General features: G+C 39.2%; 1 protein-coding gene across 1 annotated transcript in view; it reads right to left on the minus strand.

The window, feature by feature from the left end:
• Positions 1 to 1,486: 1,486 nt before the first annotated feature.
• The window catches only part of mybpc3 (myosin binding protein C3), a 35,242-nt gene continuing 10,919 nt past the window's right edge, over positions 1,487 to 25,809 (minus strand). Inside the window, exons 9-30 of the mRNA XM_074665833.1 lie at positions 24,767 to 24,930; positions 24,538 to 24,670; positions 24,380 to 24,382; positions 24,097 to 24,221; positions 23,890 to 23,995; positions 21,782 to 21,948; positions 18,437 to 18,602; positions 18,240 to 18,346; positions 18,108 to 18,137; positions 17,881 to 18,020; positions 15,050 to 15,209; positions 14,840 to 14,944; positions 14,570 to 14,758; positions 8,359 to 8,493; positions 7,960 to 8,127; positions 7,702 to 7,790; positions 6,424 to 6,619; positions 6,143 to 6,282; positions 4,294 to 4,453; positions 4,010 to 4,146; positions 3,230 to 3,416; positions 1,487 to 1,798 (exon numbers count right to left, since the gene is read on the minus strand). Of these exons, the coding sequence (XP_074521934.1) occupies positions 1,758 to 1,798; positions 3,230 to 3,416; positions 4,010 to 4,146; positions 4,294 to 4,453; positions 6,143 to 6,282; positions 6,424 to 6,619; positions 7,702 to 7,790; positions 7,960 to 8,127; positions 8,359 to 8,493; positions 14,570 to 14,758; positions 14,840 to 14,944; positions 15,050 to 15,209; positions 17,881 to 18,020; positions 18,108 to 18,137; positions 18,240 to 18,346; positions 18,437 to 18,602; positions 21,782 to 21,948; positions 23,890 to 23,995; positions 24,097 to 24,221; positions 24,380 to 24,382; positions 24,538 to 24,670; positions 24,767 to 24,930 (2,848 nt within the window). The 3' untranslated portion in view covers positions 1,487 to 1,757. The remainder of the gene's footprint in view (positions 1,799 to 3,229; positions 3,417 to 4,009; positions 4,147 to 4,293; positions 4,454 to 6,142; positions 6,283 to 6,423; positions 6,620 to 7,701; positions 7,791 to 7,959; positions 8,128 to 8,358; positions 8,494 to 14,569; positions 14,759 to 14,839; positions 14,945 to 15,049; positions 15,210 to 17,880; positions 18,021 to 18,107; positions 18,138 to 18,239; positions 18,347 to 18,436; positions 18,603 to 21,781; positions 21,949 to 23,889; positions 23,996 to 24,096; positions 24,222 to 24,379; positions 24,383 to 24,537; positions 24,671 to 24,766; positions 24,931 to 25,809) is intronic.

A 25,809-nucleotide genomic window follows, 5' to 3' on the forward strand; every position in this document is an offset into this window, starting at 1 on the left:
AGGTAATGTGTGTCAATTCTGCTCTGAAAATGTGCCATGAAGCTGTTCAGACAAAAGCCAATACGATTTTTTTTTTTAATAGAAAAGAAAAGATGTGTCACAATATTCATGATTTCAAGATCTGTGATGTGTCGGGGCTGTAGTGACCCTCTGAGGGGCTGGCTTATGCAGGTGTGTGCACATAAACTAAACGAATATAGTATTAACCCTTTTCATATCTTCTGCATTTTAACTCACAGATCGGCTTTAACAGCACATAACTCTTGCAATTTCTTTGTGCAACTTAACAAAAAGGCATTTTTTAATCTACTTAACATTTTTTTTAAAGATCCCGCCTTAAGCAAAGTAAACAGCCAATCATAGCTTTATAAATTGGGTATGGGACCAGGGGTGTCCTATCATATTGCAGGATGGTGTTGTGCCCCTCCTGGCGTCTCCTCTTGATACTCCACTAACCTTTCCTCCACAACCATTTGAGGTTTATACCTATGTTTTTGTAGTGAAATAAGTCACCACCTGTGAGAAGGTGTTCACAGAACTTTGGAGCCAGCATGTCTGCCCCTCTCAAGATGAAATATGTCAGCTATCTAGATTTTACTTTTTTTTGCCAAGAGTTGACAGCAGGTTGATTGCACCTCAGTAAACCCAGTTTTTCTATGACAAAACACAAAATTATCACTCCTTATCTAACCTAGATGTTCGCTATCTAGTATGGTTTTACATTGTGTATGAAGAGAATAAGGTGTTCAAAGTATAGCATGTGGTACACTGAAGAACACCCTCAGTGAGTTGTCCAAAGAGCAAACATATAAAGATTTCTCTTAACCTGCCCTCAGTCCTCTCTGGACCTTGGCGTCTTTCTGTTTTGTAACTTGTGGATTTCTTGTGTAGTAGCACCGGATAAACATGACAACTGTTGAACATTACTCACACATGTTAATAATGTGCAGGAACAAGAAAAGGCTCACCCTGATCTTTTGCAGCTGTATGTTAAAAAGGCACAAGACATATTGACATTTGGGGCATCAAAGGACAAACACTGGTGTGATATTACAGCAGCTCCTGCTCTGTCCCTCCTCACTCACATGTCCTCAGTGGGGAAAGGACATCCCAGCTATTTCAGCCCTCCACACACATCCCTCTGTGGCGTGCACATTAGGCACATGCCTCACACCTCAGGTTTTAGAGAGGCTTTGTTACAATAAAACTAAACCCCCCGACAATTCTTCTCCATTCCTCTGGACTCCTGAGTATCAGTGGTTGTTCTTTCTGCATATCCTGAATACCACCTACATCTATCATGATGACAGTTTCACAAGCTGCTATCCACTTGAACATTTATAACTAACAACAGTAACACAAAACACATACTATATATATATGAAAAACTGAATCACTCCATATTTCATGTTTTATAAGCATCTCTTTATGCACACAAAGCAAAAGTCTGTATCATGTTTCCTTGAAGATGCTGAAATTGGTGAGGAACAGGACTGAAAAAAGAAATTATTTTATTTTACTTGGATGTATTTACTTAATCCATTACATCTGTGTAGTACAGACTGTTGATACCTAATTAAATAAATATTCACAAAGAAATGACATTGTGGATTACAAGATGCAGAAGAGGAACATGGTGCAAAAAGAAATACATCACTGTGAGCTGAACACAGTTTGAAGGCGAAGACTTTCCAAACAGTCATCATGCAGGAGCCTCTGGGGACAAAACTTCTTCTTCACTCTCCTGCTTCAGCCTCTTACTTTTTATCATCTTTCTTTTCTTCTTTTGCAATTTGAGCTGCAAACCAGGAACAAAAGTCAAGACATGTAAATCACATTGATTTAATTGGTGCAATATTTAGAAACCAGATACAAATTCATCACAATCTACCCTGTGTTACCATGCTACAGAAGAAAATTGTGCTAGTGATGCACTTCAACACACTTTTAAATCACTAATGAAGTAGCAAGATTGCCTCAAATTGTCACAGCCCACTTCTAATCTTCATTCAGAGTGGACTGTGGACTTGTGAACAGTACAACAGCACTTGTGTTTTTGGTCTTTAGGCTTTATGTTTACAAAGAACCTAGAGACATCCAAGTTTTAATTATCTAGTGGGTGCATCATCTCAGGAACAGCCTTTTTTAACAGAGCTGTCAATCCTGGTGTCGGCTTATACGGCAAATAATTTGGCGAAAATGTTTATGTGTGGAGCTGAGGTGGCTACAATGTCCCTTCATGTTCAAATGTGTAAAAGTGGCTTCATTTAGTGATATCTGGAGGTCAGGTTCTTCATTGAAATGCTCTCCTCACAACAGGGAAGCTTGACTGTGGCCTTTAGGGACAAAAAGCTGCTGTGATGCAAATAAATAGGATCAATAATGATTATTTTAAGGCTCATTAAAGTTATCAAAACAGTACTTTTTTATTTTGGGGGTGATTATGCAATAATTTAAATTTATTTTTGTTCATCTCTTTGTGTTTTGTTCATCAAACCCTCTTATTTTAGTCTTCATTTTGGGCCATCTTAGCTTGTTTTGCTCTTTAAGTTTGGCCTAGTACCACAACATACTACACACTGCACTTTCAATCTGTGAGTGTAATTCCATGCTTAGGATGTGTTATTGAGAGGGAAACAATCAAAACACGGAGCTGAAAGGCAAAAAACAGTCTAAGGAGAACTGCACGGTCATTTATGTTAACAGTGGAATAGTAAGCATGTGTGTTGGTTCATTGCTCTGCATGAAACTTCTAATAGTCAAAAAGTATTCATGAGCTCTGTCATCAAAAATGACTCTCTGATTACAGCTCCTTTAAAAACCCATCCCTTTAAATTTCCAACACATACAAGAGATAATTGTCCTTAAGCTCAGATGATTTGACAAATTTGTGTGAGGCATTCATCAGTGGGTGGGCTGGAGTTGGGTGTTACCTCAGGATCAGGGGAGGGTTTAAAGCATGAAGGGACAAAACATCGACAGTGAAGGTTAGGAGTTAACACAGGGAGGGGCTTGAAGATCTGTTCAAACCTGAAGGGTATATTCACAATTACCTGTTTGTGTTTCTATACTTTAAGTCTATATAACAGCTGTGTCAATACAATAGAAACTGAAGAAGGTGCACACATTTCTATCTCCAAATACTGCATGAACTTTTGATATATGTCGACACAGACTTTAACAGAACATGAAAATGTAAGGGTTTCTGTCTCTTCATCAGGATACTTACGGCGGACCTCCAGTTTACACTCCACTATGTCCTCTCCGCTGGCGTTGACAGCTTTGCACATGTACACTCCTCCGTCAAACAGACAGGGTTTACGGATCTCAAGTGTCAGGATTCCCTGTTTGCTGAGCATGCGGTACTTGGCTTCATTGGAGATGTCCATCTTGTTCTTGTACCAGGTCACTTTGGGCTAACAAGACAGGACAAAGTCTCTTAGTGGGTTGTTAATAACAATGAAGAGGGCTGCATTTATCAGCTGGATACTCTTACACTGAGGATTGAATGTTTATTGCTCACTACTAATCCTCACAAGTCTGCATGAAGAGGCAGACAAGACAGGTGTGTGTATGTGTGTGTGTGTGTGTGTGTGTGTGTGTGTGTGTGTGTGTGTGTGTGTGTGTGTGTGTGTGTGTGTGTGTGTGTGTGTGTGTGTGTGTGTGTGTGTTTGTCAGAGAGTTGATTTCCTTTGCTTTGGAGGCCTTTTTGTTAATTTTTCTCTCTCAGTCTGCTTTTTTATAAATTTAGCATGACAGATCACCATTTGCTCTCATTTGAATGATTTAAAAGCTTGGTAAAAACAGGAAGTTGACTCTTGTTTCATAATTACTTTATTCACGAACAAGAGGGAATTTCCTTGTTATCTCTCGAGGTCATAAAATATCTTTAACTTTAACATGTTTTTAAGTTTCAAGCCAATGCTCTCTCATAATAACATCACTTTCAGAGTCTTCTATTAAATGTTGGTGTTGTTGGCTACTATTATCACCCACTTTTAGCACTGACCTTTGGTATGCCTCGAACTGAGCAGGTGAGCGTGGCATTGTATCCTGCGATGATGGACCGGTTCACCAGAGGATGAGTGAACTTTGGAGCCTCTGAGAAGTCGTGCTCTTTGTGAGTTGGTGGCTTATAGGAAATCCCTGTGGAGACATAAAGACAGTTTTCTTTGGTGCTGCTTTCCTACATTGAGGAAACTACACTGGTTTCTTTAACATCTATATTTCTTAAGAAAACACAATCAGGATCAAAACTAGCTGTTGAATTAATGACGTGCAGTTGGCACACACCTGTTTTCTGGATGTAAGCGCTGTCTTTGGTGTTGCAGGGATCGGGACTTAAGCCCACTAAGTTGATGGCGTAGGCTCTGAAGATGTATTCGTTCCCCATGATAAGGTCAGACACCACACAGTTTGTCCTCCTGTACTGATCCAAGACTGTGAACCACTCCTTCATGTGAAGCACAGAGATGGTTTAGATTCAGTATTTATAGGTCAATAAATGTTTAATTTTGAATAAATGAGATAAAAGATGTCAAAGAGATAATGTGTCCTTGCAAGGGATTACAGACACTTTTGTAGGTTTTAGCCATAGATTGTATAAAACATGGACGTAGTCTCGCCGACGTCACCTGTCTGTTTCTGAAATGGAAAATGAAGTACATCGGCTATAGTGGCCATATTGGTAGTGGCAAGGGCTTCGCCTACAGCCATAGGGTGCCTGTTGGTCACATGACCCTCAGCTGTGCCTCTTATTGAGGGAGCTTGCGATCTTACTGAACGGCCGAGTTAAAAAAAAATAAAATACAATAAGTAGGTTAATTTCTGCTTTGAAAATGGCTTTTTTGGCTTGGTGTGTATGTAACTTTCGGTACTTCCAGGGCCAGCCTTAAGCAAACCCTCGAGAAACAGCAGATTTTAGCACCTCTGCATTGTCTCATATTCCCAGACCAGAGGTTGCCGCTTGGTTTTTGGTTGACAGTTTCAGAAGCAGTAGCAAATATTTTCATGAGGACTGTGAAACTAAAGAACGTGTAGCAGCTAACAGTTTAAAGTCATTTATTTGGGAACATGAATGTAATGGATCACCGACTTGTAGCCACGTGTGCCCTCAGCACTATGACATCTATCACCAGTTGTCTGACATCTCACAGATTCACAGACCGTTGTTTTTGGTAACATGATAATCAACATCCCTGCACTCTCCATCTAGAGATGTGAGTAAAATTAATGTGATCTAATAATGACCACGATGAAACATGAACCGTCAGCAGAACAATGGCCCTGCGTCACAGCACAGACAATCCGGACCAGGTCAAGGCTGCGAGGATAAGATTAGGACATTCCCACTCCACATTTTCCTGGAAGCTCGAGTTGGAGGATGGTGCCAGTTGGACCTCTTGCCAACCGACCCATAATGCATCACTTCTGGTGGAGCTGATTACAGTATATGTGAGTATATGTGTCACAGGGGAGGCTAAAATATCCCCTGTCAGTCCACACAGTAACCTCCCCTCCCACACACACACACACACACACACACACACACACGTCTACATGCTGTATGTAATGTAAAGAGAGGGTTTGAAATGAGGCTTTAGACCAGCTCAGGTAAAAATCTGTTGCTAAGACATTATCATCCTAATTACATTGCCGCTAATGACGACCACATGCATGACCTCAAAAAAATTGCCCATGGGTTCCTGACCTGGACCATCCGAAGGTCTTGTCTCTTTGAGTCAAACAGATAACCGCTACTAGCATGGATTAGCAACTAACTCAGTCACCACGGTGAGCATCCACTGAGGTCACAAATGTAATTTCATGCAATGCGGTGGTGCAACACACCAGCACTAACATTTAAAGTGAGTCTGGCTGTCTCTGTCCCATTCAGACAGGATATTGAAACCTGAATGGCTAACAGAATTTAAGACTCACACTTATTCCATGCTTTTACTTGCACATTTGATTATCAGTGGAGACTGAACCAAAGGCTTTTGCAGATCCTAAATTGACAAAGAATTTAATTTTCTTTCAGCTGACTTTATTTGAATAACCTTTGCCCTCCATCACTTGCCTGTGTACAGCCAAATTTGGATGATTTATAGGAGTATAATAAGGCAGACATGAACTGTCTCACCATTGTCTTCTTGTCGGCTTTCTGAATGCAGTATCCAGATATCTCACAGTTTCCGTTGTCCTTAGGCGGCTTCCACTCAAGTGCAACATTGAAACCCCACACATCCGCGATCTTCAGACCCTCAGGGGGCCCAGGGAGATCTACAGTGGAGGAATATAATTAGCTCTCCGCAGGCAGTAGCACTTAAAGGTAAGAGTGACTCCGATGATTGCTGTTTGTGGAGATTGTATTCTTTCCCGCTAATACCCACTGAAGCTCTGCACGTGTTCAGTCCTGCTTACCAACAATCTGCAGCGTGATACTGGCTGTGTCTTCCACGTTCTCAATCACCACCTGGAGGTCATACTTCCCCGAGTGTTTCCTGTCAGTCTTACGGATGAAGAGGATTGTATCTACCTCGCTGTTCCTCACGCTGGCAAATGTTGGGCTAAGAGGCTCCCCATCTTTGCTCCATGTGACCTTTGGCCTGGGTTTACCCTGCATGACCCAAAAATGACCAGCAGTTTTTCATTGCTGTTTTGACACATCCTCACAACATAAAATGAAATAAAATAAAATAAGATGATAATAAGATAAAATCTTGAAACACTCACAACAGATTTTGGTAACACTTTACTCAAGAGGTCTGCAAATTTCATCGCACTCAGGTAATAATAAGACAAAGTTTTTTTCTTATTTCTTTGAAATCATCCTCAAAATTTCACAAGAATTTGGTGAAAATGAGCACATAACTTCTGGTCGGATTGTGTTTGCTGTGTGCCTGTACTCGCAGTGTCTGTCACAATCAGGTAAGGCCAATTTACGACCCCACTCTTGGTGAATATCACATCTGAAGCCTTCAGTTGTATCATGCAAAACATTATAGGCCTAATCATAAGGGTCTATCATTTTGCATGTGATCTCAATTATGCATATCAACAAACTTGGTACTAAAGACCTTGGTGAAATCAAATAAAAAATAGCAAACTATCAACTGCTTTTTGTAAATTGAATTCTTCACTTAACATTTCAAAGGTAATTATCAGATGAAACAATGAACCTCAACTTCTGTGTTCAAGAATTAATCAGCTATTTATCACCTGCTTCTCTGTAAATAGCAGAAACGTTGGGATACTTCTAAAAAAAATTGTGGTGGGCTGTGATTTAATTTCAAATAAATTATTTGACAATCGTCACCTTCTTATCTTGCAATTAGGAGGAAATTTCTAAGAAACTGAAAAAAGAAACCTACCAATTGTGACTTGCAAAAAAAAATGTTGACATTATTTTAAAGAAGTTATGCGCTAATTTCAAAGAAACAAGAAAAAGAAAGTCTAATTATTACTTAAGTGTGATGAAATTTGCGGACCTCTAAAGTAAAGTGTTACCCAGTTTTCCCACTTATCTGAGTTAATGGCTAATTCAAATTATCTTAATGTAATAAAAATTTAGTTTTTTTGCCTCTTTCATATTTAACCCTGGTGTTTCTGTTGTTTCCAGTCATATATGACTCCCTGTCCCTGTCATCTTTTTATCAGTTGAAGTATACGTCTGTTGACGCAGCTCTATGTTTTCTGCACCTGGAATGGAATCACAAGGTTTACAGTGTCTCCAACTTTCTTGATGAGGGTCTGCCGAAGGTTTCTTGGGAGCCAAATTTTAGGGCGTTCTGTGAGAGAGAAAACAGCAGAAGTCAGAGAAAGCTCAAACTTAAGAGTGACTTTAAACATTCATCTGTATGAGATTTATTGGTTGTCATGTTTCATCCAGAGCTAGAAAAGAGGCAGCAGCAGCAACAGAGAGAAGTCAAAAGCACCAAATAAATAATGAACACTCACGCATTATCTCTCTGATGGTGACGGGTTGAGCCAGAGTGGCAGGAGCACTGGGTCCAGCCATGTTGAAGGCTCGCACACGGAACTGCAGCTTGTCTCCCGTGGTGAGGCCTCTGACCGTCACCGCTGTCCTGTCGGTCAGGCCCTCGATGGCTGGGATCCATTCATCGGCTGAACAAATTAAAATGATGTAAAACCATCAGAAATAAAGATACAGTTTAATCTGAGCCATTTTTTACTTTTAGTTTTCCAGTAGTCTGTCTGTTCTTTGGAGAATATCTGGGATTTTTATGGCTCAGTTGTGGCCTTTGATGTGACAAAACATGTCTGATGCCAATGAACTTTGGTGCTTTAAAAAAAGGTCCTTATCAAACTATGCAGGTCTGTGACTCCAGCACTTACTGCCCTCCTTGCAGTACTCGATCCCGTAACCCTCGAGTTCAGATGAGCCGATCCTCTCAGGCCGACGCCACTTCAGAGAAATGGAAGTGTCGCTGATGTCCTCCACGCACAGTCCAATGGGCTCACTTGTGGGAGCTGAGGGTGAAAGAGGGAAAGTGAATAAGCGAGTTAGTCAGTTACAGCATTACTGAAAATTACTCATAATGGATGACGAATTAAACTGAAATAACTCGACACTTGCAGAGTGACGTAGGACTTCAGTGGGTGACAGCTTTTATATACCAATTACCATCAATTCACACAAGTGTTCTGTAAAGTTTACATAACAGGAAGTACGTAAAGGTTCAAGAGCTTGCTCATTCAAGTTATTCAGTCTGGAGTTGACAATTTCAGTATCTCCATGCTTTGAGTTTGTTCCTTAGATGACTTGCTGCCTCTTTCTGTCTACTTATTTCTCCTTATGTGCAGTTGTGTTGCTGCTTCATTCAGGCACTAAAGTTGCTCCATTAAATTTGATTTCATGTGATGGAAAATGTTTTTGGTTTGGTTTGAGAAGCTGAACCACTGCAGGAAAACATCAATGGAACTAACATCAAATACTAACCCAACATTTACTGCTTACATTACATTTACCAACAGTGACGTCAATATGTATAAAGCATAAAAACAAAAGACTCAGTCCTTTTCGAAAACAACAAAGACATTACTTCCAAAAAAAAAAAAAAAGTGTGTGCCATCTCTTCTGCTGTGCGTCCGCTGACGTCAACCCTGGAAAGATGAGCTGTCTGACTGACCCGCAGATCACCGCTGAGCTGACGTCTAAGTGCCTGCTGCACTTTGTGTCTCTCAGGGATGAAATGGCATGATTTCATCTCGCATTGATAGACGATGGTTCATCAGCTGCTTCCCACACATTGTTTTAGCCACACCAGTGCCAAAAGCAAACGGAAAGTATCACATTATTCAGTATGCAGAGACTGACAGACCTCATTCATAATGCAAAACAAATGACAGAGCAATTTAAGGTTAATGCACTGAGCTTCTGTATCCACTCTGCTCTCACTTATGAGTGTCTTGTGTCTAATTTAAGACAACGACGGTCAGAGATGACTGAATTCCCATGTGAAGCTGAATATTCTGAAATAAAGTTTCATTAAATATTAAAATTACAAGAAGTCATTTTGGATGACACATTGTAGAAGTCACAAATTCTTCACGCTGCAGACTCAGAATGTTGTAGTGAAATCGACAGTACATTGGCTACTTCTGTGAGGAGCTTCTGGTTTGTGTTGATTTTGTCGCCCCCTGTGGTCAGTCTTCATAACTAAGAGGTGTCTTTTAAAAGAATAACTCATCCTGCTTTCCTTTAACATTCAGTTTTTGTGAGTCTTGCCTGTTGTCCAGGAAGTTTAAGTGCCCGTTCATTGTACTAAGCCTACAGTCCTTGTTACAGCAGGTGCCAGTTTGACTCCTGACCACAACCCTTTGCAGCATGTCATCCCCTACTCTCTTCTTCCTGTCTCAGTTGCTGCCCTATCAAATACAGGCAACAAAGCCAGCAGGCATGCTGTTTATGTCCTCATCTGACATCCACCCTGCAGCAGTGGCAGACAGGCCGGGAAAATAAGTGTACATAAATAATCAATCTCAGTGCTGATGATTTTGTTTTCCTTTTACAGCTCATTAAAGGCATCCGTTAATGTTTAGAGCCATTTAAAAGCACCTCACGGGAGCTTTAAGCTCTGAAGGAAAAAGCAATCACATGTGGAGTTTTGACTGTAAACATGCACAGTTTTGAATGTTTCACCCCACAACCAAACATCTAATCACAGCTCAGTCTCTCTGGTTAACCATTGTTTGTTTGCCATATTCATCATGTTACTGCTGGTTGTTTTATGAATAAGTGAAGAGTTCTTCTAGAGCAGTGGTCACCAACCTTTTCGAGGCCAAGATCTCTAAACCCAACTGGTGTGAATGCAAGATCTACCTATTGAAGGCTTGAGAAAAAACGGAAAACACATTATGTATTTCCAGTTTTGACGAGCCTAGATGTATGAATCATACTTAAGTCCCTCGGATTTAAGTGTTAGAAGCTGTTTTGCTTACCTGCTGAAACTTTATATAACTTTTTTTTCTTTTTTATATAACTTATAACTTTTTCCTTTTACATTATGAGAAATTGGAACTTTAGTGTTTAATAAATTCTCAATCAGTGCCGTTCAGTTACCCGCAGTTAACATCAGTTACATGTCAAAGCAGCATCATTTTTAAACATCATATAAAAGACACATGTTAGTGAGATGGCTGTGACTGAATACGTCTGTGAGGGCCTTGTAGTCTGGCTCATTGCTGCAAACAGCCAGTATGAGACAGTCGGTAGGGTGGCTGACAATAAGATGACTCTTATTCTTTGATATGTCTGCAATTGACTCTGTCTCTACCAAATTAATATAGTGTTTCACTGAGTAATAAGGAATACTGCACACAGCACATTTTCATTTAATATGTTCTTTCCATTACTCCTTTAAATGTCCCATTTGTAGTAATTCAAAGGTTTATCTTTTCAATTTTGTCTTAAAAGTACTGCTTTAAAATAATAGACTAGCTGACACATTATGCATAATACAGTTTTTATACTAAAAGCAAAAACTGGGATTTAATATCCATACAATTATAATAATTCATAGTTCTTAAAGTAGAGAGTGAAGTTAAATAAGATAAATTGTGACAATCTGGAAATGTGCACATCCTGCCCCCCTTACCACCTGCCCCGATTGAGCCACCCCAGTCTGAAAGTCCGGACACGCCCCTGCACAGAGCCATACAATAACAGTGTGATATGAAAGCTGACAGGCTTTTCCTCCAAAAGCTGGAGGAAAACTCCATCATGCGTGATGAGCAGTGATTCATTTTTCTACGATTTCTTAAGATCTACCGGGGAAGCTTCAAAGATTGACTGGTCGATCGCGATCGACTGGTTGGCGACCTCTGTCCTAGAGACTTAAGAAAAGAACATCTTGTCACTGCTCGGAGGAAATATTCAGTCAGCTATAAATTTTTCAAGTTGTTGCAACAACTCGCTGACATTACGGGGACATGGTGAGGGGTGTTGATTTCTACTTGTGGCCTGTTGTCACAGAGGCCACTGGGCTCCATGTCACAGGCTAAGTATACAGAGCAGGAAGATGATGGAAACGACAGAGGTCAGAGGTCAAGGGTTTCCCCGTGTGAGGAAAGTTGACACAGCATGGGGGTTTAAAGAGAGTAATATGGATGAATGATACAAAATGCAAATCCATTTCAGAGGTGTTTGAAAAATCAGGTAGCAAACCATTTCATCTGTTTGCAGCATCAACAGGAAGAAAAGGATCAATGCAGAAAACTGGGGAAAGAAATCAGCAGCCCATCTCCCCATTCATATCATGCAGATACAAATGACTTAAACTTAACTCTCTACAGGCTAACTATTTCAAACATCTCTTAATGAATAATGCCTACTAGCAGGAGGCTCTGGCTCTGGCTCTGGCTCTGGCTCAGGCTCTGGTTCTGGTTCAGCAGCAGGAACAGGCTCAGCAGGGGTCTCCTCTGCAGGGGGAACACTTTCTGTTGGTGGTAAAACATCATCTGCAGGTGGTGTTTCACCCTCAGCTGGAGCTCCATCACCAGCAGCAGCCTCTGCAGGGACCTCCGGTGCTGGTTCACTGCAGGTTTCTGCCTCAGGAAGAGGTGGTGCTGGTGGTGCCTCCACCTCAGTCTTGCTGGTTTCCACCTCCACTGGAGCATCAGCAGGTGCTTCCTCGGCTGGTTTCTTCTCAGCTGTCTTTGGAAGTTTAGGCTTCGTCATCGTGTCTCAGTGTCTCTCTGTCCCGCTGCTGATTGAAGCTTGTCTGTGCCTCTCTTCTTCCCAGTGCCTGGCTCTAACCTCTCATTCTCTTACAGTCTCGTGTTCTCTTTACTACTTCTATTTGCTGGAGTGTCAACAATGCTCCCCCAGGAGCAGCCTCCACGGTAGCATGAACCCCCCTGTGTTCAGCAGCTGGTCCCAACAGAGCCAAGAGCTCCCAGGCCATTATTTATAGAGAGGGATGCCACAGATTGTTTCCTAATCAGCTGCCTTACAAGCCTCTGGCCATCTGGAGACAATGATGTTCCCTCTTAAATCAACAAGCGGAGAATGGGAAGGGAGTTAAAAAATCAGAGATGGACCAAGAGACAATACAAACTTTAGACCCTGAACTGGAGAGTACTGCGCAAGTAGAGAGGCAGTAAATCAATGTATCCTTTGAGCTCGGAGCTGAGCTCCTCCTCAAAACATTCATAATCCAGTCCTTACTGTCAGAATGCCACTAGCACTTGTCATATACCTACCTCTGTTGGCATTTAATGCTCCTTTCTGCACCTGACTTCACACTACTGGCACTCGATTGTCACTCCTTTTTCTTTTTTTAAATTTGTTTTAAGTTTTAGTATTTCAGTGGCACTTTAATATTTTACTAACTCAGTTTTATTGTATTTTATTATCTGAGCAATTCAATTTACTTTTTTTAATCTTCTTGGAGTTTGGGTTTTAGCGTTTTTTAACAGTAGACTTGAATTTAATGTGCAATATGGTCTGTCTGTGCAGCCTGTTTTCATTCGTTGACTGCTCTACTGCTCCCCTCAGAGATAAATATAGTTTCCTTTTGATTCAATAAATTCAATTCAATTCAATTCAATTCAATTTAAAACAGAGAGTCAGAAAAAAGGAGTTCCTTCTGATCATCTGACTTTTGTTTTCATATAGGACTGAATTTATAAATTATCTAAAGTTTTGAATTTTAAAATTATTTTTACTGAGTGTTTGCTCCTCAAAAACAAGTTAAAAACTGTCATCAGTCAAACTCTGTAGATCTTAATCTGGATCTGGATTCAGGCAGATATGAATAGTGGACAGGAAGAGTATCCACGAACCATCCACATTTTCCTTCAACAAACCAGCAAGTAGCTCCAAACATCCCTCTCACCAGCAAAATCCTCCTACTCTTCTTGAGGGAGTCCAAGTCAATCCCCAGCACAGATTGGATACATCATCCCTACAGGAAGTCCTAGGTGTCATTCCTGTCAAATGCTCCCAGAAAACCTCAGGGTGGCATCTTGATCAGATCACTGAATCACCTCGGTTGGATCCTTTCAATGAGGGATGAGTGACATCTCTACTCTCAGCTCTTTCCTGGTGTCCTTTTCAGTCAGGCCCAGCCATATTTTGAAGACCTTATGCTCCTAATCTCTTTCTTTGCTGTCCCTGTACCTGGATGTTGTTACATTTCAAACCCACAAAAACACTGAGACAGAGACTGGTTCACTTCAAGGACAGAAACCATGTGCGGTACAGTGCAATGAAGACCGTGGGGAGCTGTTAAAACCAAGCAACTGCTGACCAGATGCATGGTCCAGTGAAGAAGAGTCAGGTCCTTAGATTAGGGCTCATCTCTACATCTACATCTTGAGGACAAAGAAGACTCTGGACAGAGGAGGCTGCTGGTTTGAAAGAGGTCACATCTTTCTAGCTCTGTCCACTAGTCTATTTGAATGAAAAAGTCTTTTGGAGGACAGCGTCTCAAAAGTCCTCAAGAACTTTAGCAAGTCAGCAGGTCTCTAAAGGATCAAGCTAGTGTCATCAGTCAAATCTATCAGACCCATGATTTTAAGATGAGATCCACATTATTTAAGTTGTGCCAGAGCTCAGAATATAGTAAAGGTAAAAAATGATAATAATACAAAATGTGAATAAGTAAGAAAAAACCCCAAAACAAAGTACAAAAGTGTCTAATTGATAAACAAAGTGCCAAAGTAAAAATCCAACATACAAAATCCAATATATGATCCAACAGACTGAAACACAGCCTCATGGCCAACATTACTAAGACATGACCCCCAGATCAGCACATTTGTCACACAGACTTCTTGGATTTCAGTAAGCAAACAGAAAACATGATCCTGGATCTGTTAAGACCACAAGTCACCCAGGTGACGTGACCCAAGTGTAACTTTAGACCAAGCAGACCAGGCATGGGACAACCCCTAAGTCATTGAGAAACACAGACATGCCAGCTTGAGGCATGACAAAATGTGTTAATATTTTTTAATTCTAATGATGAATGCACAGTCCCTTTGTAGAAACAGCAGCTCTAATAAAGTATGCAGAAGAGATAGGAGCTGGTGTTGGACTCACCGACCGGTACGAAAGGATGTGAGGCCAGACTGTGACGGGACATGCCAATACCATTAACGGCATAGACTCGCATCTCGTACGCCACTCCTTCGATCATCCGCTTGGCTTCATAGGTTGTTTCAGGATAAGGGTCAAAGTTCAGCCTCATCCACCTGTAGCTCTTTGTCTTCTTCCTCTCAAGCACATAACCTGAGAGTTAGAATGAGAGGAATCAAGTTGTTTGGCTGGTTTGGTCAATGCAAGAAGTTCACGTTTTTTGTTTGTTTTTACCAATAATGGGCTGGCCACCATCAAAGGAAGGAGGATCCCACTGCACAACACATGAGTCCTCCCCCACGCTGAGGATTCTCACTGCTTGTGGAGGATCAGGAACATCTGGGGGGACATATTCCAAACTTTCAACAATTTTCAATGATGTCTGAGACTGATGAAGGATGTATTTTAATCAGTGATGGATAAAACTCCTGTTGTTTAGCTCACCAACAACTTTCACAGTAATATCAGCGGTATCCTCTCCTGCAGGGTTTCGAACAATGACAGAGTACGTTCCCTCATCCTGCCTCTCAGCCCCTTCGATGGTGAAGATGCAGTGTCCTTTGGTGGTTTCTACATGGACCCTACCATCTCCCTCAGTGACCACCTTCACAACAAGAACCAGAATCAAGTTAGCAGTTTTTCCTGAGCCAGCGGTCGGCTGGTGACTGCAGTCACTCTGAATAGGTTTTATTGTAAGAACTCATGCTGTTTTAGTCCAGAGACAAAGGCATATAAACACAGTGTCTCTTTTTTCTGTCTTCTGTCTAGAAATAAACAAATCTCATTACCTTATAATGTAATCATCATGTGTCAAACCAGAGCCACATTTTAAATTTACCATGATTAAACTGTGATTAAAAGAAAAAGGTTTTTTTTTTTCACAGATTATCTAAAAGAAATGTGCTTTTTATTGATAACATGGAAGCAAAATCAAACAACTGTCACATGAACACATGCGTTGTTATCGTACAATCATAACTCTTTGTCCCAGGATAACGGCCCAGGATCCCAAAAATTGCATGTGAAGCAATTTTTCGGCTTCTTGACAAAACATTTATAAGTTTTAAAACTACAGAATCTGAAAACACATCTTGAAATGTCGTCATTCAAATGTTGGACAGCATATGAAATCAAGTATGGAAAGTTGAAACCAATGGTAGTTGTGATAATTTACTGTTTAATGCTAATCTTTTTGGATTCTGAATGAAAAAAAAGTTAAAGAGAAAAGGTTATCAGGGTCTAAAATTTCCACAATACTCTAATTTCCAATCAATAAACGAAAAAGGATCCAAACTCCATGTCAACTTGCAGCGACAAGTGATGACACTTACCTGTGCCCATTTTACTCCTGTACGATGATTGTTTCACTCCTCTCCTTAAAGTTATAAGATTATTGAGGCTGTCAGCATTAGAGTGTTAGATGTGATGTCAGAAAGGACTTCTATAATGGTTTTCTTTTTTTTTTAACCAGTTATTTTGTCTCTTTTTTTTTAAACTGTAGTTAAGCTGCTGCAGTGTCCTCTTGCTTCTCTCTGCTGCTGGGATAGAAAATATCCACACCCCTGGGCTTTTGAATGACACACTTTACTCTGAGAAACTTTCAGAGAGCTCGGCTTAAAAGCCAAAAGTAATGTGTTTTAAACAGAATCAAAATATCAAAATAAAACTTTGAGTTTGAGCTGCCACTGCTGAGCGAAGCGTACGAGTGCAGCTAGTCACAATCCGGAGCATCTGCATGACAAAAGCTGGTGGAGAGTGTGACTCACAACAGACCTGTGGATAAAACTGTTCAGGAAGTTAAGTACAGTGCTCACCAAGGTTATAATAGTTTTGGATTTGTCATTATAGTTTAGTTTTAGTTAGTTTTGACATTTTTTTCCATTACAGTTTAGTTTTAATTATTTTTAGAGTGGGCATTCTAGTTTTATTTAGTTTTGATTTTTGCAACAAGGCTTAGTTTTAGTTTAGTTTTAGTTTAGTTTTAGTTTAGATTTTAGTTAAGTTTCAGTTAAGTTTCAGTTTAGTTTTAGTTTTTCATCCTTTATTAACCAGGTGTAGGATTCAAAAAGGTCAAAGTAAATAGTTTGTAATACTATTTATTTTCAAGTCCAACATAGTGCTCACTGCTAAGTCAATGCTGAACACAAGATACAGTTTTAGTTTACTAATCGTTTTTTTGTTTTCTTTTCTAGTTTTTAATAGTTTGAGTTAATTGCAATGTATTTTACATTTTAGTTTTTGTTTTTAGTTTCGTTTTAGTTAACTATAATAACCTTGGGAGAGTGTGACTCACAACAGACCTGTGGATAAAACTCTATCCAGGAAGTTAATTACAGTGCTCACTGTGAAAGGCGTCAGGTCTAAGGGACACCCTCAGGCTGCTGTTTATTGCTTTATATCTTTAATATGGACTGAAAAAAATCAAAATAATTAAATGTCAAACATCTGTTATGATATGATTATTTACAGTTAATGGTTGAAATTCAATGATAAATGATGATTTTTAAAAGGCCCTAAAACTTATAAATTGAAGCAGGTAATACACTGAAAGTTTCCTTACAGATGTTTACTTACTGCCCAGCTTTGTCTGACCTGATTCAGGCTTTAGAAAGATTTATTACATGCTCTTACCTTATTGACACGGACCAACATTAAGTAAAACCACATGCAGTCTCTAACTTACATCAAACATGCAAAGATGAGCACTGAGAGTGGGTGAAATCGCTGTCAAGAAGTTCAAAGCATGATGCTGGTGCTGACCGGGATATGAGTGTATGAATGAAACATGCAAACTTACGTCCCCATCTTTCAGGGTCCAAGTCTTCCCTTCCTTCTCCTCACCTTCAGGGTTTAGAGAACTAGCCTACACATGAGCAGAGCAAAGCGGTAAAAGCCAACAGAGCGCAGAGGTCATGCAACCTCCCTTTTATCTTAACTGAAACATTAGCACGGCAGTAAGTTTGATTTAACTCAGCAGAAAGCAGCATTGCTTTTCGTTAGCTTGCTTAAAACATCTTATCACACCAGCCAAACTATCGCCACCACAGAGTTGTTTCAGGTTTATGTGGATATCTGAAAAGAGTATTGTCTAAGATATATCAAGCTGCATTTTACTGCGGTTAATTAAATTAATTAGTCTAGCTTTTCACATGTTTTTTTAAAGTGAACAAGTCTTAGATACCAGACCTTACGTACTATGCTCTGAATTGATTTCAGACGTGAGAAGATGGGTGCGAGGCCTGGTTAAAAAACAGATATCTAACTGTCTGCTTTACCTTCTCTCCTTTGGTCCAGACCACCGTAGGGGCTGGGTCTCCAGTAATTGGGACATCAAGGCGCAATTTGTTTCCAGCTACCACCACAATAGTTGACTCAGAAGTGCGACCCATACAGTCCAGGTGGATCTTAGGAGGATCTTAAGCAAAAAGAGAAACTGTTAGGTCAAGTCTTTCATTTTAAACAGTTCATTCAGTGTGTTACAGGACAGGGTGGTGGTTTGTACCTTGGCGTGGGACATAATCAATCTTCACCTCTAAAAGAACAAACAAAAAAAAGAGACAGGCATGGCTTCAGCTTGTGAGTTTTTGGATGGTGTTTGCTGTAAAGTGTAAAGAGTAACAGCACTTAATATTACCCAAGAAGTTGAGTTTAGCAGACAGGTTGAAAGCATGACCATCCGGCACAAACGTGTAGTCTCCCTCATCCTCTGGTTTGACCTCATCAATGGTCAGTTTGTGAATCCTGCAATGGAGAAAAAATAAGTTATCAAACGTATCTTCATGACACGATGGGGTGTGTGCACATGTAAGGGAGGTGTAAAAATGTCCTCACCTGCCAATATGTGTGATATTTATCCTGGCATCAGGCTGAACTACTACACCATTCTTGTACCACGTTCCCCTCACATTCTCATCAGACACCTCGCACTTAAAGACCGCCTGATCCTTTGCTTTCACTGTGAGGTCTGCAATGCTCTGGTACACTTCCAGTTCTTTCTCTACACAATCAGAAAAACACAGAGTCAGAAAAGCATGTCAGCCTTTAGATGTTAGAAGCAGGGGTATGATATTATTTTGGTAAGGATGATATGACAAGAAAAAATGAGAAACAGCTTTTGTATGTGAGGATAATGTAGTAATTATATTCCAGAGCAAGAGGTGTTTATTATCTTGAGCAGCTTTTGTGTGTTGTATCTTAGCAACGGACACAGGAGGAGGTGGTAAATAGTTACTTCGGTTTTATGGTAGAAAATACAGTGGGAGAATATGGGGACCAGATACAGCTTGAGGATTTTTATGTATATCACAAAAAAACTACAAAAGAAGACAACCCACACCAAACTTCCTGAAAAAGTAACAGGTGTTTCCTTCATGTCAGCTCACTGCGAAAATGAATGTTATTAAAATGTTTGTGGTTGTGGAGCGAGGTGTCGATCCCTGCTGCGTGCTTTTTTTTCTTGCAGAGTTTATTCTTTGATAAACAGCCAGATAAACTAAACTGGACTGCAGGAGGAGCAAAGATCAGGGTAGATATATATAAACACAAACAACTCTGGGACACACAAACCAGACATATATATCACATATAAATATGAATATATGCAAAAATGAGTGTATTTGTGAATTTCAGTCTTGTAGTGCTCAAGTCCATGAATCTGGCACCAGCCTAACTTGTACATTTGTTGTTTTAAGACTACATTAATCTTCTAAGTATAAATTTGTACCTGTCCAAATGTAATATATTTGTAAGCATAATCACCCTGTACATACTGATTTTTATTATTATTATTCGTATTATTAAAGGCATTAAATTCAACTCAGTTCATTTTTTTATTATCAAATACTGAATATATAATACGGTTTTTATTCCTTTTTTTGTCAGTAATGAAAGATTAGCTGAAAATAAATGATAAAAGTCAACTGATATAAAAGTAATAGTGAATATTAGTACCTTAAGACATTTTGAGACACAATTATTTCAAAGACATCTTGAGACACCTCAAGACATTTTAAGACATCTTAAGACCCATGTCTATACATGTGTTGACTTAACAAAGTGTCTCAAGACATCTCAACTAATGTGTCTGAAGAAACATTAATTTGTCTTACATTTTGAAATATTATATATTTATTTATTTGTTTATTTATTTGTTTGTTTGTTTATTCATTTATTTATTTCTATTTTTTTTTATTTTATTAATTTGGCTTTGAAGCATTTTAAAGCCATTGTAAACAAGAGCAACTTATTGGAAAAATGAACCAACAAGGAGAACTCAGAGACAAGCTCAGGCTTTCACAGACATGTGTCCAGAATGAACTCAGTAAAGTGAGAGGGATGCAAAAACAACTATTGATAATGTTGCTGTGTTAGCATGCTAACAACAATGTTAGCAACCAAAGTGATTGAACTTTTGGTTTAACTAAGTTGTTTGGTTGGTTAAAGTTCTGATTCAATGCAGACATTAATCAGAATTTTAACATTAACAAATATCAGGAGTTACTTGACTCAGGTTCATTGCTGGTGACTCAGATTAGACTTGGACTTGAACACTGAGGACTCCAGACTTGTCTGAGACATGAGGTTTGGTGACTCAACAACAACGCTAAATAGTCTAAAATATAGCTTACAAAACAAAACACAGAAAGGGTCAAATAATAAACACACATTGATGAAGTTGTTTTTGTTCAAGATAAATGCCTCAGCTTCATGGGTTGATGGTGCTAAGATGAAATGCTAGAGGGTCAAACTAGTTGGATTTTACATATGTTTTTCCTACGTTCATGTGCCAAAGAGTTTGATTCGCCCCCATCCATCATTTCTAGATCACCTGTGAAATGAGATTATTAAAACGGTATCAGTGAAAAGTTAAGCAAAAGAATTCTGAGAGGCCTGTATCAAATCTTCAATTAACTGATGAAAAAAAAATACTATCAAGTCAAATACAAGTGCTGAGATTTTTTATTCCTGTAGACTTTCAAGGGTGTTGATGTGAGAAATAATTTTTCCAGTCCTCTGAAGTGTGTCGGTTGTTTCTATCCTTCTTACCCGGTTTTTACGTTGTGCTGAGCAATACAGCCTCAACCCAATTAAATTATTACTAAAGCATTTAACCTTGGTTATTTTGCCTTTTTTTGAATTTTGCCTTCATAGTTCACTAACAGAGTTTTCTTATGACCTGTTTTGGGGTTTTTTAAGTTGGGTTCTCTGTACACTATCTGATATCCAGTGATATTTTGTCAATTTTCTTTCTGTTCTTTCTGTTTCCTCCCAGTTTGTATCATGTCTCAGTTATAAGTTATCCTTACGTTGTCTACCTTGTTGTTTGAATGTATTCTGTGTGTGTGTGTGTGTGTGTGTGTGTGTGTGCGTGTGCGTGCGCACGTGTAGTTTCTTTACATTTCTGCAAATGTCCTCCTGCTTTATAACTCATTGTGACAGGTTTATACTGTTAATATAAATGTATACAGCTCAAATCTGAAAGCTGAGGGTTTTTTCAAATGAAAGTTTAGATCTTCTCTTAACTATTGCAGGATAAATTATTTTTCAGGGAGACAACAGACATGAGGTATAAAGGAAAGAAACAACATGGACAAGATTATCAGTTAAAGGTTTAGAGTATTTGTTTGAATTTATTTCAGATTAACTGCACAGCTCTGCTCCCACTGTCCACACTTCCATAAATAATTTCTAAAACTTGATTTTGGGAATGAAATAACTGTTAATGGAAGAATATAAGATAAATGCCTCAGACTATTTTGTTGTAAACTTTTTCAGATCCCTGCTCTGTTTGGTTTTGTTTCTTTGTGTTTGTTTTTGATTGCACGTGATAATCCAACAATTACATGGTGTAAATTTCAGACAGCCATCAAACACCACAACAAAACAACAACAACAGAGGAAACAACGACCAGAGAGGGGAGAAAGGTTGCTTGTGCAGACTCATGCCCTTCAGGTGAAATATGGTCCATGTCTTCTAACTTTAGCTGGCATGTGGACTTACGTCGCCACTGTAACCTTGGCAGAATGATGTGGGCAAGAGATCCCAAAGATAGACAGCACGCCAGGAGAGGCAAGGCCACTCAACCACTGCTCGGGCATGAGAATGTGCACTTGGAGCGTATATCAGTGACAAAAATGTTTCATACTGTACTGGGCACACGCCTGACTGACACTCACCCTGCACCAGCAGTTCAGCCATTGACTCGCCGCCATTTGTTTTGACCTTGTAGTGACCACAGTCTTCCTTTGTGGCCTCATTGATGATCAGGATGTGTTTGCAGCCATCTTTTTTGAAGCGATACTTGAATGATTCATCCCTTGTTAATTCTACTCCGTCTTTCTCCCTGCATGAGAATTCACACAAAATTTCAAAGCTATTTTCAATCTTAAATCAACTGAAAAGTAGATTTTAAAGCTCCTGTGAGGATTTTGTGCCCCCTGTGGACAACACGCTATCTCAAATCTCATTATTGTTGTTTCCTTTTTTTTTTTTTTTTTTTTTACATGTGATAAGTATTTTCTGATTTGAAAAACTGTGCCCCCCTACCTGCTTTCTTCAAACAATCTAACGATTTCACTCATTTTGCTTCACACCTATGTCCTGGTACTGGATACTGTATCAAGAATTACCATATGAATATAATTAATTTTGTTGCTAATGCTCGTTTGCGTTTGGGGTTCATTTAAAAGCATTTGTATAAATTTTATTTTTACTCATAAGAAGCCAGAATCCTTTCACAGGAGCTTAAAGAAGGTGCATTACATTCATTTTTATGACTTGTTAAAGTAAATAGTACTTAAACTGTGATTTATTTTTCAAAGTATAGTTTGTAGATTTTGTTTCAAATAATATCACAGACAAACCACGTAAAGAAAATCCAGGAGCATGGTAGGAACCTGTAGATTGCTGACATGAGTACAAATTTAAAGGGCATAAAAATTAGAAATGAACCAAACAACCTTAAGACCCACCCTTCCAAGATAAATCCAAATTTTTTAGTGTTCAGTTTACACAATATGACCATATTTAGCAACTAAGGTTGCTGTGTTTTCTTGAATTCAGTTTGATTACATTCCTAGAAAAGTATCAAATCAACCTCGTGCATGCTATGAAAGTAGTTTTAGTATCCAAGAAATGTGAATCATTTGACTTTTAATCCAATGTATTGATCTCTACCCCTCTGTAACTGCAAAATAATTTTGCACATGAGCAGATGTAGAAACTTTCCCTGTTGGATAAAAGGTCACACGAGACGAAGGGAAATGCCGATGTGACCTTTTCAGTGAGGTGATAATTTACAGCCCCGGTGTGTCACAGAGGCAGTGCTGTTTGTGTCTGTGTGGACATGACAAACTCAAATGCCATCTGCTGGGTGTGTGAGTAATGAACAGTGCGTAAGAGGGACATAAGATTAACCTTGAATTAAAAAACAACTTCAAGTCCTGTTCAAGATTTTGGGCCTGTTCGTGGCAATTCATACAAATGTACATTTATGTGCATTCATACATAAAACAAGTTAAGAAAAAATGAAGCTGTTGTTAAAACTGAAGTATGACGTGAGGCTATACGAGAAGCTGCAAGTCATATGTCTCACTGCCAAATTTACACAGGCACATTCTCAAGACCTGATGTAATATGAAGTTCATGAACTTCATCGAAGTTCAACTTCAAACACAACAAAGATTCTAAGAAGTCTGATCCTGTTTTAGAGGAAAACATTTCCTGTTTAATGTCCTCTGATGTCCTCCGCTCTCACTGAGTTATGACTTTATTGATGGACACACTGTTTACTTGTTGAGTGATTTACAGCTGCTCAAGCTGACACTTCAAAAGGAGGAGGACATTTAGGTTAAGCCAAGTGAGGATTGTAGGTTGCAAAAGAGGCTTTAGGCCTTAAACTTCAATCTGATCAACAGAATTAACAGATCATGTCCCTCTATCAGTCAAATCCTGACTTTCTGTTTCACATTAACAACTCTGTAAGCTGTTAGAAACTCTGGCTGGAGATGGGCTTCAACCTTTCTAATGTGATCTGGTAACTGTGACTCAAGAGCATCAGTTTGTCAACCCAACTTTGGCTTCCTCCAAAGAGAGGCTTATTTTAAACATCATCCCTTCTGTAATGCAGTGTTTGGCTGTTTTGATGTACATTTTTCAAGTTTGGTTGCTTAGCTTCACAAAAGTCAGCAGTTGGTGTTAGTTTTTGGGAAAATTTAAGTCACATTTTAGATACATTATGAATTTCCAAACAAACTTTCTGTCTGAGAAAAGAAGAAAATCAAACCATTTAACGTTGGCTCCTTCCTCTGAGACTTCACACTCCAGCTCCACACGCTCCCCCTTCATCACCATCTGATCCTCCAGATTCTTCACGATAAGGACAGGAGGCTCTGCGGGAAACAGGTGACAACAAGAGATTCAACTCGTCTCCTCTTCATTTGAATTTGAATTAATATATGTTGGGTTTTGGATATACTCTTAACTTAAATACCTTTGACAAAGAGCTCAGTGGTGCATTTCTCTTCTCCTACCACGCAGCTGTAAGCTGCATCATCTGCCAGGGAGCAGTGGTTGATGGTGAGGTAACGCATGTTTCCAACACTCTCGAAGATGTACCTAAACCCATACCAGAAAGAGTTTGACGCACACTTTTGATGCACTTTAAGCTCAATTTTTGTAAAGTAAAATACAAAATTTAGGAAAAGGCTTCTCTTATGTTGTTTTTTTAGAAGAAGAGAATAACGTTGACAATTTTTAAGCTTTTGAAGACTTACTTGCTGAATAGACAAGATGTCCATCCACACATTGATGGAAGGAGGCAGACAGAAGTGAGGCAGACACAACCAAGAAAAACGAGGAACAAACAAACAAAGTAATCAGTGATTTGAATTTAGCAGTTCATGATATAAAGTCAAACCATGTTTTATCTGACCTTCCAGTTGGCTGAATTGCTTGCCCATTCTTGAGCCATTTCACCTCCACGTCTGGATCAGCAACTTCCACCGCCAGTTTTATTTTATGACCTTTTGCCACTTGGTAAGCGGGATCAAGCTTTTTATGGAAAGCTACGTTCCAGAGGAGAGAAAAGTTACACTCATGTCCATGTTTGAAATGTTGTCAGCAGTGGATCAAATGAATTCTGTTGTCAAAGCTGCTACAACCTTCACTCTTCTTCTCCTCTTTCTTCATCTTCTTCAGTCTTTTGAGCATCCCCCTCAGGTCAGTGATTCCATACTGAAATGCAATCTTCTCAAATTCTGAGGAAGGAGCTTTGCTGAGGATATCCCACACGTCCACATCAGGCTCCGCGCTCACCTGCACAGCTCTGAGAAGTAAACAGAGAATAATGTTCACACTCGCCACAAAACACACAATGAACATATGACATAAGGAGCAAAACTAAAACCATAAAGTTATATAAGTGGTTAATGCATATATTTATTATTCACTAATAACATAAAATGGTCAGTAGGTTTATATTTGAGACTATAATTCTGTGCATATTAAAGTGACTGATATAGTTCATATTCAATCATTGGTGAATGAGACCCCTTACTTTTTTAGCTTTGTAATAATTAATCTGTTGAAGAAGTTGATTTTAACAGTGATTCGGTAACTCAAACTTGTTGATTCATTCAAGAAAAGTAAAATATTGAAGTTTAAATTCTTTAAACTGTATGGACAAGTAGTACATTTTTATTAGCAATGCACAACAGAAAAACTGTGATACATAAATATTAATCTTAATTAAAACTTAGCAGCTTTCTATTAAAACAAAAAATGATTTTTCCAGTGTTTCTTGTCTTATCTTCTATCTCTCCCCCATTAATTAGTTCAGGTTTTTACCACACCTGTCCACCAGGTGCCCTCAGTAAATTTCCTACTTCAGCCAATCATCTGACAGTATATGTGAGCAGCTGTATGTCTGCAGCTCACATTTATCAACCTATTATTTTACAAGTACAGTGTAAGAGCAGCAGAGCCATCATTTAGACTTAACTACAACGTGTTTAAGGGGTTAAAGTTGCCATGTACTTATTGTGTTTGTGTACTGTTACCTGTTTATTTGTTTATCATAGCTGTTATTATGTCATATGTGAGTTGCTTACTCTAAGTCTGACAACACCAGCTGTTCAAGTAAAAGCATCAAAGTCTCAATGAAAATGTTTCATATTACAGTTTTTATACTATAGATAATAGCCAT

This window comes from Halichoeres trimaculatus, unplaced genomic scaffold (assembly GCF_033239565.1).
Source record: "Halichoeres trimaculatus isolate MK-OKI-2021-1 unplaced genomic scaffold, fHalTri1.1 fHalTri1_scaffold_3, whole genome shotgun sequence".
NCBI lineage: Eukaryota > Metazoa > Chordata > Actinopteri > Labriformes > Labridae > Halichoeres > Halichoeres trimaculatus.